Raw genomic sequence first — 17519 nt, forward strand, 5'->3', positions numbered from 1 at the left:
TTCTTTCTTCCCTTATTCATCCTTTCATCTCCCCCTACTCTTAAGAGCCCCCTCAACATCAAGTTTGCACATATCTCTTAAAATATATTGAATACAATTAATAGTTATACTTTTTAGCAAGCAAGTTTAGTATTTTCCATGTCTCTCTTCCAAAGCCCAGACCACATACCAGACCAATTAAGTTACACATCTGGAGTGTGAAACAGGCATCAGTAGCCTTTGAAGCTCTCCAGGTGATTCTAATGATTTCGATGTGCATACAAGCTTGGGAACTACTGAGTTAATGGCTTTCTATTGTCTCAAGCACATCAGCATGTGGTTCTGAATTTTGGCTGCACATTATAATCGTCTGAGAAGCTTCTAAGTGATACTGATGCTTGGGCCCCACCCTGGCTGAGGCCTGGCTATTTCTGCTACACAACCGGCGTTGACAGTTACTGCGCTGGAGGAGATGTGTGTTCAAATAGGTCTTGTGATCAGGGCAACTCCACCCCCGACACCTGCCTCCCATGTTCCTCTCGAATTAAAATACTTTCTCCTCGTGTTTTTGAAAACTTCTCATCTTTTTTTTTTTCTTTCTGCTGCAAGCCATATATGGAGAAGAACCATGTAATGCTGATAAGTTATTGGTTTGTTTTGCCCACAGTATGGGATTGTGCTGGATGCAGGCTCTTCTCACACGACTTTGTACATCTATAAATGGCCGGGAGAAAAGGAGAATGACACAGGGGTGGTGAATCAGTTAGAAGAGTGCAAGGTCAAAGGTAAGATGAAGACAAAGGGAAGGGAGGACGGTGAGCCGTGAGAACCTGAGAGGCATGTGGCAAGTGGAACACATACAAAAGAAGCAAGTCAGACGAAGGACATAATGGAGCTGCTCTCGTTATTTTGTCTTTAAAAATTATATTGAAATCAGCTTTTCATAATCAAGCCCTCGAACCATAACCAAACTTAGAAATAATTGAGTAATAGCACTCCCATTAACAGGACACTTCTGTGTGCCAGCCACCTACTTAAGTACTAAAAATGTGTTATGTTATCTTCATAATCTCCTTTTGAGATATGTATTATGATTCCCATTTTTAAAAAAGAGAGCACTGAGACTGAGTCAAATTATGCCACTGATTTAAGTTTGCTTAAGCTATTAAGAGATAGAACCGGGATTCAAATGGAGATCTACCCAACTTCAAACCCATGCCCTAGCCAATAGCTCTAGAATCTGAATTGGCCTGAGAACCACCTGAAGGGTTTGTTAAAGCACAGATGCTGGGCCCCACTCATTCTTGAAAGCCAAATGTTTTTAATTAAAACAGTTAGCTGATTTTCTCATTATAGTTAAGTAACCAGGCTGTTTAAAAATCTGTGAATGATATGGATAACATATCTGGATAATTATCTTTAAACCAAATTCTCACTATAAAGCACTGGCAGGATAGTTAATTTCCAAAAACAAAACAAAACCAAACCTTAAGGAATCTTGGCTCTAATCCTCTCCGTAGCAACAATTAGTTTTGCTTTAAAACTGGAAAAACAGTTTTACTAGGGAGGCTGGGTATCAGAGTGGAAAAAAAATCACTGAGGAGACATGGATTCAATTCCTGTTCCTTCTATCAAAGAAACTCCACTTCCGAAGTTTTAGGGGACTGTTCATGATAACACAGCTAGTGAGTGGCAGTTCCTATCTTTTCAGTAAAAGCCACTTGCCTTGGTGCTTATTTTACTATGTTTTAAACGTCATCTTTATCCTTTTAGATATTCCAGAAATTAGTGTTGTTAATTATGACTTTGTGGAAGAAACATCAAAAAGTAGCTATGTAGAATAGCTATAAGATTTCCATTAAAATCTAAGAGAACCTGTTAGGAAGGTTATGCAATTGAATGTGAAAATTGCACCATCCAGTGGCAAAATTATTGAACAGCGGACAGACCCAGCTCACAGTTTGAAAGTAAGTCCTAACAAGGCTAGGTTGGTTCAGGGAGTTACCCTGTAAGTACAGCAAACTATCGTATGTCACATCAGGAAACTGTCTTCCTGAATTTTATCAGAAAACACCAGCATTTTGCTCTAATATTGTCAAGGTATGTTCTACACTTTTAAAATATATTGTCATCTGCTTCTACGTTTTTTCCTAGGTCCTGGAATCTCACAATATGCTAATAAAACACATGAAATAAGCATTTATCTGACTGAATGCATGGAAAGAGCCAGGGAAGTGATTCCGAAGTCCCAGTACCAAGAGACACCTGTTTACCTGGGAGCCACAGCAGGCATGCGCTTGCTCAGGTATAGCAGCACGTGGGGACCAAGAGTGGCTGCGAGTTGGGTTTGGCAGCACAGGAGGCTCTGAAGTGATGGGGGAGTGCCCCACTTCCCTGACACCCCAAACTCTAAATAAATATCTCAAATGTCCACGCCTAAGAAACAAAATCTCAGTAAGTGGGTCAAACTTCCTAACTCTTAGTATGTATAACTTTGGGAGTTTAAGTATGTTAAAAAACAAACAAACAAACAACCCCCTCATCTTCTCCCTATAGGGAATTCAAGGGAGTGAAGGCACAAAGAGAGAAAGATTGAGCTTATATACTGTGGGAGTTGGGGCTACAGATTAGCCATTCAAAATCTAGGAGGGGGAAGACCAGAGAGGACTCACAGATGTCCAAAGACAAATACAACTAGCACATTTGATTGGTCACCACTTAGTACTTGTGTGAATTATGTGTTCATCTGTTTGTTCGTTCATTCATTCAGTATGTACTGACTGCCTCCTTTGTCCCAGGTTATGGAAATATGTGACTTCAGCCCACAAGGAGATCTGTTTTGATACAGGGTGATCAATGTTTTTTTTTTTTTTTTAATAGAGGAAATCTTAGAGCTGCTATAGGAGCACACTTAGCTCTTCCCAGAATGGGAGGAGGTCAGGAAGATTTACCAGAGGGGGACATGTGAGCTGAATCATGAAGGATGAATTGGAGAGTGCGGAAGGGCATTGCAGGCAGAGCAGACATCATGCATTCCATAACCTATACTTGTTTAGCACCTATCATGTGTCAGGTACTGTTCTAAGTGCTGGGGATACAGTGAAGTAGACAAAGTGCTGCCTTCCTGGAGCTGGAGCTTGTGTTCTGATAGATGTGAAAAGGCAGGAATGTGTGAGAGACCAGGGTATGTTTAGAGGACTATAAATATCTCTGCACAGATAGAACATAGAGTTCATATAGTAAAATCATCATCATCATCATCATAGTGGCTTGTATTTGTTGAGCCCTTACTATGTTCTTATCACTGTGCTTTAATTTAATCATAATAACTCTGTGAACTAACAGGTATTATTAACTATTATTAATCAGATAAGGAAGCTGTGGCTTATAAATGTTAAGTAACTCATCCGGGGTCACATAGCAGGTGAGTGGTAGAGCCAAGATTCTGCGTGGGAGTCTGAGAAGGAAGGGTCTAGATCACCAAGTGCCTTGTTGGCCATGCTAGGGAGTTTTGAGTTTATCTGGGAGATAATGGGAAGCCATTAAATGATGTTACACAACTGGTGACATTGGTAGAGAAGGTGGGTTGGAGAGGAGGAAAACTAGGGATAGGGGGCCAGTTGGTAGGGTAAGGAAGTCACATGGATGAGAGATTACGAGAGTCTGATGCCAGTTGAAAGGCAGCATCATCTGACTCAGAGCCTCCCAGTGTTGAGTAGCTTACAGCTTGGATTCAATTGCATCCCATCTTCATTATGACAATTCTGGAAGATTCCTCTTTTAGGCCTCAAGGTCTCAGACAGACCCAAGAAACACAAAAGAGGAAGATTTTTTTTTTTCCCCCCAGCCTGGTACTAATGAAGGGTGGGTATTTGTCTCAGAATATTTGCCACCTGACTTCTACTAGAGCCCTAATTATAAACCTCAAGCAGAGCCTGGGTACGTAACCAGCTAGGAGCCACTAGCAATGGCTAATGTAGTACACCTTAGCTCTAGATGTGGTGATCAAACAAACCCAGGTACGACCACCACAGTAATTAAGATCACTCCGATAATTATTTAGAGCCAGAGAACAATGACAGAAGTGGTGTTTTAGGAAGACCAACGTATTCAGGAATTGGGAGGATTTGGATTTGGAGAGTCTGGCCTCACTCAAAAGGAGGGCCCCTCAGACAGCCATGTGTGGGTATCTCCATCTCTCTGTTCATTCCAATGAGTTATGATTTACTTCCTGGGAAAAAGGACTGGCTGAAATAGGTAGTTGCAGTTATTAAAACAAAACTGGTAACCTCAGCTCTTCCTTTTGTGTAGGATAGAAAATGAAGGGTTGGCGGACAACGTCCTGACTGCGGTGACAGAGAGCCTCAGCAAATACTCCTTTAACTTCCAGGGTGCCAGAGTCATCAGTGGCAGAGAGGAAGGCGCCTATGGCTGGATTACTATCAACTATCTGCTGGGAAAATTCATTAAGGTGATTATCTCACAGCACTCATGAGGTGATTCCCTGGGGGCCAACGCTGTTGTTATTTCAGGCAATACTTAGATTGTTAGCCAGAGTGAATGATGGACGAATGAACAAGTTAATCTACCCCCACATTTGCAAGGGTCTCCAGAGGTAGAATTCTCTTAAGAGAACTTTTACCAGAGAATAAGGAAGCCATATCTTCACTTCATTAAAAATAAGAATAGCTAATATTTGCCTAGTACTATGTGTCTTGTGCTATGCTAAGCACTTTTCTGTATGATTTAATCTTCAGAGCAACTGTATGAGGTATTCTCTCATTTTAGAGCATCAAATTGAGGCCTCGTTAAGGTTAATTATTCTGCTCAAGGTTACACAGCACACCAGTGAGGATTTGCACTTGAGTTTTCCTGGTCCCTTATTCATAAACACTGACCATACTGCTTCTATATTGCTGCAGTTTGAGCCATGTATTTGAAGACCCTGTTTTCTTGCTGTTCAAGTGGTGTAGGTGCAGGGACCTCCAGCGAACTCTGTGTCACCGTTATGCCCCTGCTCCTTTGCATTAGGAAGTCCCCGAGTCCAAGAAATAGTGTGCAAAGGGAATATCCAGAGACTTCTACCACTCATAACTGCATTCTCTTTCAGAAATCGAGGTGGCTCAACCTGATGACAAATGAAAGCGATAGTCAGGAAACTTATGGAGCTTTAGACCTTGGGGGAGCCTCTACACAAATCACTTTTGTGCCCCAAAACCAGACTGTTGAGTCTCCACGGAATGCTCTGTACTTTCGTCTGTATGGCAAGAACTACAATGTATACACACACAGCTTCTTGTGCTATGGGAAGGATCAAGCGCTCCTGCAGAAACTGGCCAAGGACATTCAGGCAAGTATAACTGAATCCAGACCTGCCTTCCTCACATCTGGGCTGCCAGCCCCCACATCCTGTTGTTTTCTCTTTCTACTTTAGTAATTGATCTGAAGTGGACCTTTTCAGACAGGATATCTAAGTGCATCTGGTAGACCCTTTTGAATCGTTCCATCCAGACATCACCTCCTGTGTTTGTTTATTGTACTATTTCCAAGGACACGACTCAGATTCTTTCTCGGGAAATAATTCTCACCCCTGTGAGGTTGACAATGAAAATTATGTACCGGACTATTGCTACAGGGGAGGGTGTGTGCAATTTATAACCTCTTTACCTCTTTTTAATCTCCTTTTCCTACAAACTGTAGAAAACAGGGTTGTTAGAAACCTGGAGAGAAGGAAAACAAAAACAAAAACAGGGAAAACACAAAGTTTATTGATCAATATTTCAAATCTTGTCCTCAGATGCTTTCTGCATTTTGAAGGGAAGAAAAATTAAACATACTGAAATCATACGAGTACCAGGCACGCCCTTTTAAACACAGAGCAAGGATGTCACATCCAGCTGTTCTGTCTCCACTGAAAGGACAACCAGTTCTCTGCTCTCTTCCAAAGCTCACTCTCTGGCTCTCAGAAGCACTATCCATATGATGACACCACTGGACCAGGAGCTGCTGAGATACGCCTTCTGAGCTCCAAAGCTCTATTGAGCCTCTAATCCACAATAGTCCTCTTTCTTCTCTTGAAATATATTGAGTGTGGGTTAAAAACCCATTTTGCTACTCCTGGGTTAAATGATCAAGGTACTTCCAGCCCTTGGAAGATTCTGACTTTTTGCTTGGAAGTAGGGGTGAGGGTGGGGTATAAACTGACTCCTAGAGACCCGTCTCAGGCTCAGAATTTTGAGCCTTGAGTATTTTCTTTGAGAATCTACTTCTGATCTATGTGATTAAAACTAAGCACAAGGGAACATTACAAACCAAAGGTGTTTCTAGGCCCATCTTGAAATCTATTAGCTTTCTATGAATAGGGAAAGTTGATTTACATCTGGTTTAAATGATACCATTTGTCAGATACCATTTATGATGCCTGTTATATAAATCTAACTGTTACCAAGGCTGAAAAACACAGGTCAGAGGCATACTGATGCCAATGCTGAGTGCTGGGATGTTGTATAATTCCTACACATTAATAAATTCAGGCTAATGCTTTTTACCCAAAGCAGTTGCACATGACCCCTTCAAGTGATTTTTTTTCCATTCAGGAGACAGACAAAATTCTCAGGGACCCGTGTTTTAACCATGGATACAACAGGGTAATGAACATTAGTAACCTTCAAGACAGCCCCTGCACCAAGAAATACAAGAAGACTCTTCAATTCCATCAATTGCAAATTCAGGGCACTGGAAACTTTCAGCAGTGCCAGCAAAGCATCTTTCAACTTTTCAACACAAGTAACTGCCCTTACTCCCACTGCTCCTTCGATAGGATTTTCTTGCCGCCACTCCAAGGACATTTTGGGGTAAGTTTGTGAAATGATAAGTTCGCTTAGGATGATTTTGGCTGCACGTTATGGAACATGTGCCTACAAAGAGTTTAAATAATAAGATTTATATTTCTCTCACATGATAACAAGCCTTGAGGTAGTTAATTCAGGGCTAGTGCTTCAGCTTAAAAATGTGACAGCTTCTCCATTTCTTCTTGTAGTGTTAAGATGGCAGCTGTTGCTCTAAGTGTTGTATCTTTACATGCAAAGCCAAAGCAGGAAAGATGGAAATTTCTCTTGTACACATCTTCAATTTTGCAGAAGTGGCAACAAACATCTTTAGAGATGCCATCGGCCAGAATTTGGTGAAATGTACACCTTCAAACCATTCTATTATAAAGGGGAATGGGTGACCATGGTTGGTTTAGACTAATCCCTGTTAATCCTCTGGAATTGGGGAATCTTTTCTGAGCACATTGTATCCTTTTTTGGGGGGTAGAATCAGGAACCTGTAAGCCAGAAGAAGGGGGCTGGCTGTTTGGTAGACACTCATTAGGATCTGCCACAGGTGGCTTCTCAGATGTCACAGAAGGAGAAGCAGCAGTTAGGTGTCTCAACCAAGGTTTTCCTCTATAAAAAAAACATCTGGGAAGTAGAAACTCAGGAAACCCCAAGGAAATACTGAAGATATCATCATTTTCTTTGCATTTTGAAGAGTGGGGGGACTATTTGAATCCCAACTTCAAGTTCCCTCTTTTCTTAATTCCTCAAAATAAGAAAAAATATTTGAGCAGAGGTAGAAGAGGTGCCCCTTGATCTATTATTCAAATTTCACATTTTGGTCCTGGAGACCAAGCACTACTGTAATCATAGTTTAGTTATATGTTGCAAGATTAGCTACAATTAATCAAGTGCCAATTATTGACTAAGCACTTACATACATTATCTCGCTTAGTCACTTAAGATAGCATTCATAGAAACGAGGGCTTTTGTCTGCCTTCACACTCTTTCTCCCTTTTTCAGAAAGCAGATCAGCATGTGAGGAGGGAAGTTTAACTCTCTTCCAGCATCCAGCAGGAGAGTTTCTCCCAAGGTCTCTCAGCCCAGACAAATGTCACAGAAAGAGCTCCCCGGAGAGAGCATAGGCCCTATAGTAGTCATACTTGGTTTTACTCCTGGCTTTGCCATTTGTGAACTACATGAGCTTCTCATCCTTTGGTATCTGGGAAACAGGCCATGGGCAAGGTATTCTGCACTTAGGCAAGGCACAGATCACAGTTAACCCTCCCTTCAGGGTTCCCAAGGGAAATACATGACAGGAAAATGACTGGCAGACTATTATTTGGTTATTGTTTGGCTTCAAACCCAAATTCAAAACCAACTAGGACCTTACCTGGATTCCCTACAGCTGAAGTGGCCCTGGCTGTCCATGTTAGGCTTTCTTAGGCCAAAGCCTTTGCCTTGGATCCAACTACTAGAAGAGAAAGGAGGGTACCACAAAAGGGAGAAAGGTGGCCTAGGCTTCTGGGAACAGCCAAGGGCCCTTTCCATTCCAGTCACTGCTAGAAAGTATCTCTGAAGGAAAAGGAATATACTCTTGTGTGTTGACTTCTTAACTTTCCTGAAAGCTTTGCCTCCTGGGAAACATCACCCAATTCTTGCCTTCAAGCCTGAATAAATGCTTCCTACTTGGGAGGTGGGGAAGGATGGTGCTAGTGGTGCTGGTGGAATTTCTTGCCAAGTTTTAAAAAGGGAAGAAGAGTCTTGAACTCCCACCAGAGGCTATTCTGTTTTGTCCTTTAGTCCCTCATTGAAATTGTTGTTCTTAACAGCCTTCTGAACCTGTACCTATTCCTGCTTTGGCAATCTATTTCTTTTTCAATTTCTTTTTCCCCTCTGTAGTTTCTCCCTAAATCCTAAATATTTTTTAAAAATCTGTTTTCTCATTTATAAAATGAGGATGGAAATACCTATATCTCATTGCTAGTTGTGAGTGATGAGCCAGACAAGCAGAGTATGATTCCTGATAATGTCTTACCACTAGCTCCCTAGGGATGGGGGGTGGGGGGAGGCTGATTTGTAGCATTTTCCATTTTGCATGGTATAAGTATTCCCACTGTGGCCTGTTTTAAGTTATCACCATGACATCAACTGGCTTGCAAAAACTCCTGAAATTTCAACAAGTAGTTCTCATGAGCCAGCTAGTAAGAGCCAGCTGTGGAGTTGGGTAAGAGCCAACTCCGGCATATCACTGCAGATAGCGAAGCCAAAAGCTAATATACCATAGCGCCAGCTGGGCCCTTGAAAAGGTTAGTTCTTTCTCCTAAAAGACTTCATTCTAGGCTGCCATTCCTTCAAGGAGTTCCCACTACAAAGTCCTGCATCTTGAAGCATGATTATTTGCAACACAAAAATCTAGTTGCATTTTTATTATTTCTAAAACCAGTTAGTCTGGATATTATCAAGCCACAGTGAATTTGTAGGGCAGAAACTTTGCCACAATTGCCTTCAGCACTGATGATCTAATTCTTAGTTTGTCAACTAAGTATTAAAAACTGCCAATACTATTGTCAGTTTGTGGCATTGGTTGCTAGACAGAATCTGATTTGTAGCCAAATTAGAAGTACCAAAAAGGAAGAGGAAACATCTGTGGAGAATTACTTATGTGGTAATTTAGGAATTTTGAAAAAGATCACATTGTATCATTTATATAAACAAGAAAGGGTATAAACAAATTCAATAGGGCACTGAAATTGAAGAACACTAAAATTTATTTGTTTATATATTTATACATATACATCTGTGTCTTTGTGCGCGTAATTTAGGTCTGAGCTTCCTAGTAGTCAACAGGAAAATTGAGACATAATCCGATACATAATTTTCATTATACCCAGCATTCCAGGTCCTAGGCCAAAGCATAGCTAATCCAAAATTGAATCCCAAGAATATTTTACAAGGGAGATTTTATTAGACAATGGCTTTGACTACATTTGTTAAATTATAATTTAAAATTTCTTATAACAACTCTAACCTAGAGGCATAATATTAAAGAGCCAACTCAGTTATAGAAATTCTATGATGGACTGAGGCAATATAGTTTTTGGTACTCATCTTGATAGAAGGAAAGAATTCAGAATAGCTAGAAAAGGGGAGAGATATATATTCTTCAAATCATTTTCCATAACTATTATCAAAGCTAATGATTGAAAGATGAGGGGCTGACCTTTTGAAGCTATGTTCTCTGACACCAAGCAAGTAAAGGTTTATAAAGTAAGGTTGATTCCTAATATAGAAATGGGAGCTGATTACAGATTTTAACCTCAATGGGAGCAAGTCAGCATTTCCCTTAAGAATCGCCTTTGGGTCCATCCTGGCAAAAGACCATCTGATGGATTGAATCTCCAAAAGTCCTACCTCGAGTAGTATCAGAATGATTTTTTTTCTTAAAGACATTTAAAAAGAGACCTACCATAGCCACAGGAAGAAACTTGGTGATGTGTCCTTGAACCATCTGATTTTGAGCAGTGCATCTTCCTGGGGTATTAAAAGAAGGTAGTTTTTGTCACTCAGTATAATTCTTGGGATTAAAAATGGAAGCATTATGAATATGATTAAGGTTTCTTTCCCATTATAGAATATATATAAAACAAAGGAAAAAATTCATGCTAGATCCTATTGTTACATCCCATTAACACTTTACTTTTCTGGGTTCAATTCCAGTTCATGTTTGTATGAGCAACGGTCTACTCTAGAAGAGACTTTTCCAAGGGATTTAAGAGACTAGTTTAGGTAGTAAACCTAGTCAAGTGGATTTCTGAAGAACAGACAGGAAAACAACCATTTAGGCCCTGACACATGGAAGACTTTCAAAAAAAGATTGACAGGTAAATGGAATGAAAAACAAATTTATGCGTGTGTGCGCGTGCACACACACACACACACACACACACACACAAATAATATGGATGAACTGGTCCTGGAGCAGGGGAAGAGAAATAGATGACTTTATTATGGAGCACAACTGTCTAAGAAAGAAAGATGAATAGATATATTCCCAGCACAGGTAGCAGGTTTGTCCCTTAACTCTATGAATTGGTCTCCACTGTGGCTACAGAGAAATTATGTGTGTGTGTGTGTGTGTGTGTGTGTGTGTGTGTCACGATTACCTTATGAATTTAAAAAACATATAAAGGAGAGGGGATTTAAAACATCAAATCGGATTCAAGTGCTTATAATAGAAGGCCATGTTTATTTCTTTTTCTATTTCTTACATAATAGCATTATTTCATGATTTCATGTATTTGATTCTATTTTGAGTGAGGACTCTAAATCATAACCTGCATGGTCAAAGCAGTGGTTAAAAGCAAAATACTGAGGCTGTCTAGACTAGTCATTCCTTTTCTGTGTGTGCGTGTGGTAAAATATACATACTAGGAAATTTAAGTGTACAGTTCTAGGAATTAAGTACATTTTTACATTATCATATAGCCATTGCCACCATCCATCTCTAGAACTTTTTCATCTTCCCAAATAGAAATTCTACCCATTAAACAAAAACACTAACTTTCTGGTCCTCTTTCCTCCTCAGGCCCTGGCAACCATCATTCTACTTTGTCACTATGAATTTGACTATTCCAGGCACCTCACAGAAGTGGAATCATATACTGTTAGTCCCTCTGTGATCGGCTTGTTTCACTTAGCCTAAATGTCTTTAATAGATGAGTCATTCTTAACTCTTCAAGGGATCACAAGACTCAGAAGAATGTGATGAAAGCTAAGGATCTTCCAAGCAGAAAAATGGACATATAAAGGGATGCCAAAAATTTTTTTGCATGCAATTTAAAAGACATTATGATTCCTTGAGGTGGACCTATGAATCCCACATTAGGGCCCTTAATTTAGAACAAAAAGTACATAGAAACTAGAGATTACAGTAGAACCATGAGCTTATACAGGGCAGTGGCTAGGAATGAATGCTACAAAAGTGTCAGAGGTCGAATCTATTTAGAAGTATGGAAAGCAAGTGCAGACACATATGCCAGAGGCGGACAACCCTAAAACTGATGCTTCTCCTGCCTCTACAAAGTTTCCTGCCAGGGCAGAGCCAATCTAATGTCTAGTAATACAAGTTAGAGAAGCAAGTTAAAATGAGTAATCAAATTAGAATGAAAATTAGGGGATCATGTCAAATGGTTAGTTTGGGGGCAGAATCTTGAGACTAGACTGTAATGCCTGTTCCTTCTCTAACTGGAAATGCTTTATTTAATCTTTTTTCCAAAGTACTATCAATATATTTTTAATTGGATCTTTGGAAAATGATTTAACAAACCCTTTTACTTCCTTTATGGATAAATTTGGCTTTAGGTTAACTTTCTAGATTTGTTTCCCAGATAAAGGTGGAGTGTCAGTTATATTATCAGGCAACAGTTCTCATGATAAAAATGACCCCTGAAATAAATTGAATCTGGTCTAATTTGCATAAAGGCTCTGTATATGTAGGGTATGTAACAAAAAGCTTTATTTTTATAGCACTTGTTACCATCCTGTTGTTGGAGTTCTGCTGCCTTCCACAGAGGGCAGGGCTTTTCATCTGTTTCGATCACTGCTTAAGAACATAGTTGGTACTTAGTAAATATTTGTTGAATGAATGAATGATATGCAACCAAAAGTCAAGAAAGAGGTGGAATGAAAAAAAACTATTAATTTTGGCAGTTTGGAGGTTAATGAATGCAGTTTCAGAAGCCATGTCAGAGTGGACAAAGGGAGATTCTCCAAAGTTGGGCGAGCAGGGAGGACGATAGGTAACTGATATCACAAAAATAAGAAAAAATTTCAGAGAGGTTAGACTGCTGCTATACTGAAACCAACTCAATTAAATTGAATAGGAATACATATATTGCATTTCTATGGGGTTATAATTGCACAAATGTTGGCTGGCAAGAATATGTAGTCTTTATAGGTTGATATGTCTATTTCCCTCACTATGTCCTGAGGCCCTGGAAGGCAGAGATGGTATATTTTTTCATTTTTTATTTCTGGGCTTGCCAGAGTGTCTGGAATATTGTACATTCCCAGTAAAAGAACTTTAGTGTTTGGAGTATTCTAGGGAGAGGACTAGCATGCACAGAAGCCTGAAGGTGGGAATGAAGCATGTTCAGCGACTTGTAGGTAGTTCAATGGGTTCCTGTGTGGACCAGATAGGAGACTTACCTCTGGTATTCTAGGAGCTTTCCACCCAAGCTTAAAGATCGTTTTTTGATCTTTTGATGCCTTTGTTTGAAGTTTATGATCCATAAGCTCATATTTCTATAGTACAGGAAAATGGTGGTGGTTTTAGGAAGACTTGAGGATGAAGATAGTTTAGGGGTTTGGAAAGAAAATAATTCCGGGCTTTAGAAGAAAAGAGTAACCCTGCTTGGATGAGGGTTTATCCAAAGGACTATTTCTGAGACTCATAGAAAATAGAATATGTTTTAAGCTCTGGGGTAAAAAAAATACATGATCTCCTACAGTTATAAAGTGATCAAATCTTTTGAAAGAGAATCTGACAAGATATGTATGGATATTTAAAATGTGCTCACCTCTATTTTTAAAATTGAAGTCTAACACATCTTCAGTAAAGTGTGCACATTTCAAAACATTTTTATTTTTCAGTTACAGTTGGCATAAAATATTATATTAGTTTCAGGTATACAATAGAGTGATTAGACATTTATATAACTTATGAGGTAATCACTCTGATCAATCTAGTATCCATCTGACACCATACATACTTATTACCATATTATTGACTATATTCCCTATGCTATACTTTACGTCTCCAAGTTTGCACATTTTAAGGCCACCACTTGATAGTATTTAAGGGATACACCTATGAGTCCATCATCTAGATGAAGATATAGGTACTCTAAAAGGCTCCCTTTCTGCTTACCCAGTTGCTAATCCCTCCTCCTCCAAAGACAACAACTACTCTGACATCTATCACCATAGATCATCAGTGTTGCCAATTCTTGAAATCAGTGTCTATTCTTTTCCTCTGACTTCTTTTACTCAGTATTGCCTGAAATGATGTTGTTGCAACATGTTGTTCCTTGTAACAGGAATTCATTCGTCATTACAATGAAGTATTCCTTTGCACAAATACACTAAAGTTTATCTAGCCATTTCATAGTTAATGAATATTTGAATTGTTTCCAATTTGGGGCTACTATGAGATGGTGTTGGCATTGTGGGAAGGGTTAGAATATGCCTGGCCTTGAGAGATCTGGTAGAGTCTGGGCTTTATTGTAGATATAATTAGTAGTCAGTGAAGGCTTTAAGCAGAGTAGTGATTTGATCAAACTTGTTTTTAAAAGGTTCCTGTGACTGCCATGTGCAGGATGGATTGAAATAGGACTAGAAAGGTAACATGGAGACCAAATAAGAGGCCACTGCAGTGTCCACACAAGAGATGGTGGTGGCTTGGGTTAAGATAGTAGAAAGAGGATCATACCAAGATCTTGTTCTGTAACCAGCCAACAGTGTCTAAAATGTTGGAATTCCCAAGTTCAAGGGATGTGGAAACTGCAGTTCAGAGCTCCTAGGGTGCTCAACTTTGCCCCCAAAATGAACATATACCAGTTCAGCGGCTAAATGTACAGAGGAATTTATAGCAGCATTGTTCATAGGCAAAAATCCTGGCATCAAGGGAAGGCCTGCCGGCAGGGGTTGTTGAATAAATTATGAGACATTCACACCATGGGCTCTTAACGTAGGTGTTACTGCCCCCACCTGATTGGAGAGATTTCCACAAAAGATTGTTAAGAAAAGCAAGAAGCAGAATGTTTAAAATTTCATGTAAAAAGCAAATCCTTTATGTATGTATGTTTGTGTATGATTACACAAGCAATGGGGAATAAATTGAACGTGTCATATGAAGTTGTAAATGTGGGCTTATGTTGGAACTAGAAGTAGAGGAGAAAAATAAAAAATGAGAAAGAAAAGAAAACTTATTTAAAAGGACAAATACACTCACATTCATTTTTGTTAAACTAGGTACACTATATGTGTCTAAAAATATTTTTGTAAATAATGGAATTTTAAGCTGACATCAGGCTTACTTTGGCTGGAATTAAAGCAGAAGGCCTGTCCATAGCAGGAATCTGTCTGGTAGAGGATATTTTTCCTGTTCTCCTAGTCCGAAGTGAGTCCCCAATGGGATCCCTGCTAACTCCTGTTCTTTGTCCACCAAAAACCTGTTTCTTTGCCATCCTGTATCTTTGCCCATGAGAATTACACAGGAATGCACTTGGCTTGTTTGAGAATCACATTTCCTTTCTATAGTCACTTCTAGTTTAGTAATTTTACAGAAGGCAAAATATAATCCCTAATCCAAATTACTTCTAGCACAGAGAAAGCTTTTAACTCCCTTCTAATAATCATGGCAGACTGTGACTCAACCCAGTGTCTGGCACACAGAGCTCAGGGTGTTTGTTGAATAAACAAATGATGCGCTCCTATGACCTCCAAAATGACTTCCCCTAAAAACTGGCACCATTTAAGGCAAGGAAGAGAAGAAGCAACTCACCTTCTGGAAGGTGAGTTGAATCCCTCTGTGTTGGACACAGTACAAAACTGAATTTTTCTCTTGCAGGCATTTTCAGCTTATTACTATGTGATGAAGTTTTTAAACCTTACATCAGAGGAACCCTACTCTCAGGAAAAGGTGATTGACACGGTGAAAGAGTTCTGCTCTCGGCCTTGGGAAGAGGTAAGTGACTAGAAACAGCAGCTGTTATGGTTGCTGTGTGCCCTTGACAGCATGGAAGATGTGAGTCTGCCTTTCAAGATGTGCCAATTTGACCAAGATCCAGCAACGATGTTAGAGAAGCCCAGATGGGGCACTCAGTTAGCAATGGGTTCATCAGCATTCCTTGATAACTTGGCACATAATGGCTTAAACAAAAGAGGTCTTATATTTCCTCACTTAACATGATACCTGGCAGTAGGCAGCTGTTGGAATGGAGTCGGCAGCTTGCCTATCTCAGCCATTACTTCTTCAGATCTAGATTTAGGGATCACAGCCATGTTCTAGGTCAGAAGAATGTTAGACCCAGGCATATCTGTTCTTTTCCATAGGAAAGCAAAAACTAGCCCAGAAGCTCCTTAGCAGTTTCTCTTATATCTCATTGGCTGGAACTGGTTAGAAAGCAGGGTGCAGGATTTTATAACTGGCTTAAAGACTTAGATCCATCATGAGCTGCTCCCCAAACCTCCAAATCAGAATTTTTATGGCAAAGAAGATGGGCAGTTCACAGAATCTGCCACAGACACCATTGCATTAAGACCCTTTCTCACTTATTCATAAATTTGAAGCACAAACTTTTTCTTTTCTAAGGCACTGTTGCTATTTGATGAAAGTTTCCAGAAAGGAGAGAGGTATGAGATCTACTCTGATTAAAAAACACAGATGATCTAGGGGTACCTCAAAAGAGCAGCTGTTTTAAGTTGACATGGTTGCAAAAGTGAATGGTGCTTTCATTCTGAAAAAATGCTATTAATTAAAAACGGGTTCTCATTGGCACTGACAATGGAGGAAGGTTGTGCAAGAGCCTGGAGGTTTGGAATTCTCCTGAAGTACTTTGTCAGGGTTAAAATACGAAAGGAGTGTAGTCAGAGTTTTCAGGAAGAGCCACTCAGATATGCCTCAACACTTCACAGTTTACGAAACACTTAGGGGCAGGCATTTTGCAGTTGGTGGTGATCTGTGGAGGAAGATGAGATTCTTGGAGATGAGGCAACTTGAGACCAGGCCTATGTATAGCTGCTGCGGAAGCAGATGTAGGCTGCTCTTTGAAGGAAAAAAAAGACATTTCTTCTTGTTCAGAGTGAAAGCTCTGTCAGATTTTCTCTCCATACCCCCATCTAGAATGTTGAGATGGGTGTTATGACCCAGTGTTCATTTTTTTCAACTGTCCTGTTATAGTTTAACTCTTTTCTTCTTTTCCTGCTAACCTCAACATGGGGAAGGACTGCTACCCTAGTGTGACTGGAGCTTGAGAATGTCCTTTCTAGACAGCTTTGGTAGACGAAGAACTAACCATTTTAAAGGCTGTATTATATGCTGAAAAGTGGGCAAGATGCTCTATACATACTACGGTCGTGCTGCCTATCCCTGCTTTGGCAGGGGAAATAAAATGCAAAGGAGGTTGAACTGTTACCCCGCTTGGAGAGCACATAGCATCGAGTCCACAAGCATTAACGTGATCAATTCCGGGTTGAAAAAGGTGAATGGATTAAGAAATACAAATTGGCAGTTATAATATAGTCATGGGGATGTAGAGTACAGCATAGAGAATAAGGTCGATAATATTTTTAACTATGTATGGTGGTAGGTGGGTACTACACTTATCGGGGTGATCATTTTGTAAGTTACATGAATGTCTGATCACCTGAAACTAATATAATATTGTATGTCAACTATAATTGAAAAAATGTGATCAATTCTGGATTGGTGAGCTAGGTAGATACCTTTGGCTTCTTTACTTTTTGGCTAGTATCATAATTATTCTTTGGCAAGTTAGACTGCATAGCCAATGAACAGTTTCCCAGAAGGAGCAGGAGGATAGGAATGTTGAAGAGTTTAGGGAAATTAGGCCCAAATGGCATCCCCCGCAAGGGACAGGCCAGCCTTTAAGAACTTTGGGTTTGCAGAAGTGGATTCTTGGAATCCTGTATCTCATA

At 39.8% G+C, this 17519-nt stretch overlaps 1 protein-coding gene and 1 non-coding gene across 9 annotated transcripts in view; one reads left to right on the forward strand and one right to left on the reverse strand.

Moving 5' to 3' along the window:
- The window catches only part of ENTPD1 (ectonucleoside triphosphate diphosphohydrolase 1), a 98430-nt gene that overhangs the window by 74399 nt on the left and 6512 nt on the right, over positions 1-17519 (forward strand). For all 7 annotated transcript variants that reach the window (XM_016164174.2, XM_016164177.2, XM_016164175.2 and 4 more), the window contains 6 exons: positions 647-764; positions 2134-2284; positions 4291-4450; positions 5090-5329; positions 6576-6833; positions 15430-15546. In XM_016164174.2, coding sequence (XP_016019660.1) covers positions 647-764; positions 2134-2284; positions 4291-4450; positions 5090-5329; positions 6576-6833; positions 15430-15546 — 1044 coding nt within the window. The remainder of the gene's footprint in view (positions 1-646; positions 765-2133; positions 2285-4290; positions 4451-5089; positions 5330-6575; positions 6834-15429; positions 15547-17519) is intronic.
- Positions 1-17519, reverse strand: part of LOC107520384 — a 66592-nt gene that overhangs the window by 6237 nt on the left and 42836 nt on the right. Inside the window, exon 13 of one of the 2 annotated variants that reach the window (XR_004951263.1) lies at positions 10267-10331. This is a non-coding gene — a transcript (uncharacterized LOC107520384). Of the gene's footprint in view, positions 1-9146; positions 10332-17519 lie in introns of those variants that run through there. The other variant, XR_004951262.1, reaches the window with a different exon arrangement.

The sequence above is a fragment of the Rousettus aegyptiacus genome, unplaced genomic scaffold (genome assembly GCF_014176215.1).
Source record: "Rousettus aegyptiacus isolate mRouAeg1 unplaced genomic scaffold, mRouAeg1.p scaffold_m13_p_6, whole genome shotgun sequence".
Lineage (NCBI taxonomy): Eukaryota > Metazoa > Chordata > Mammalia > Chiroptera > Pteropodidae > Rousettus > Rousettus aegyptiacus.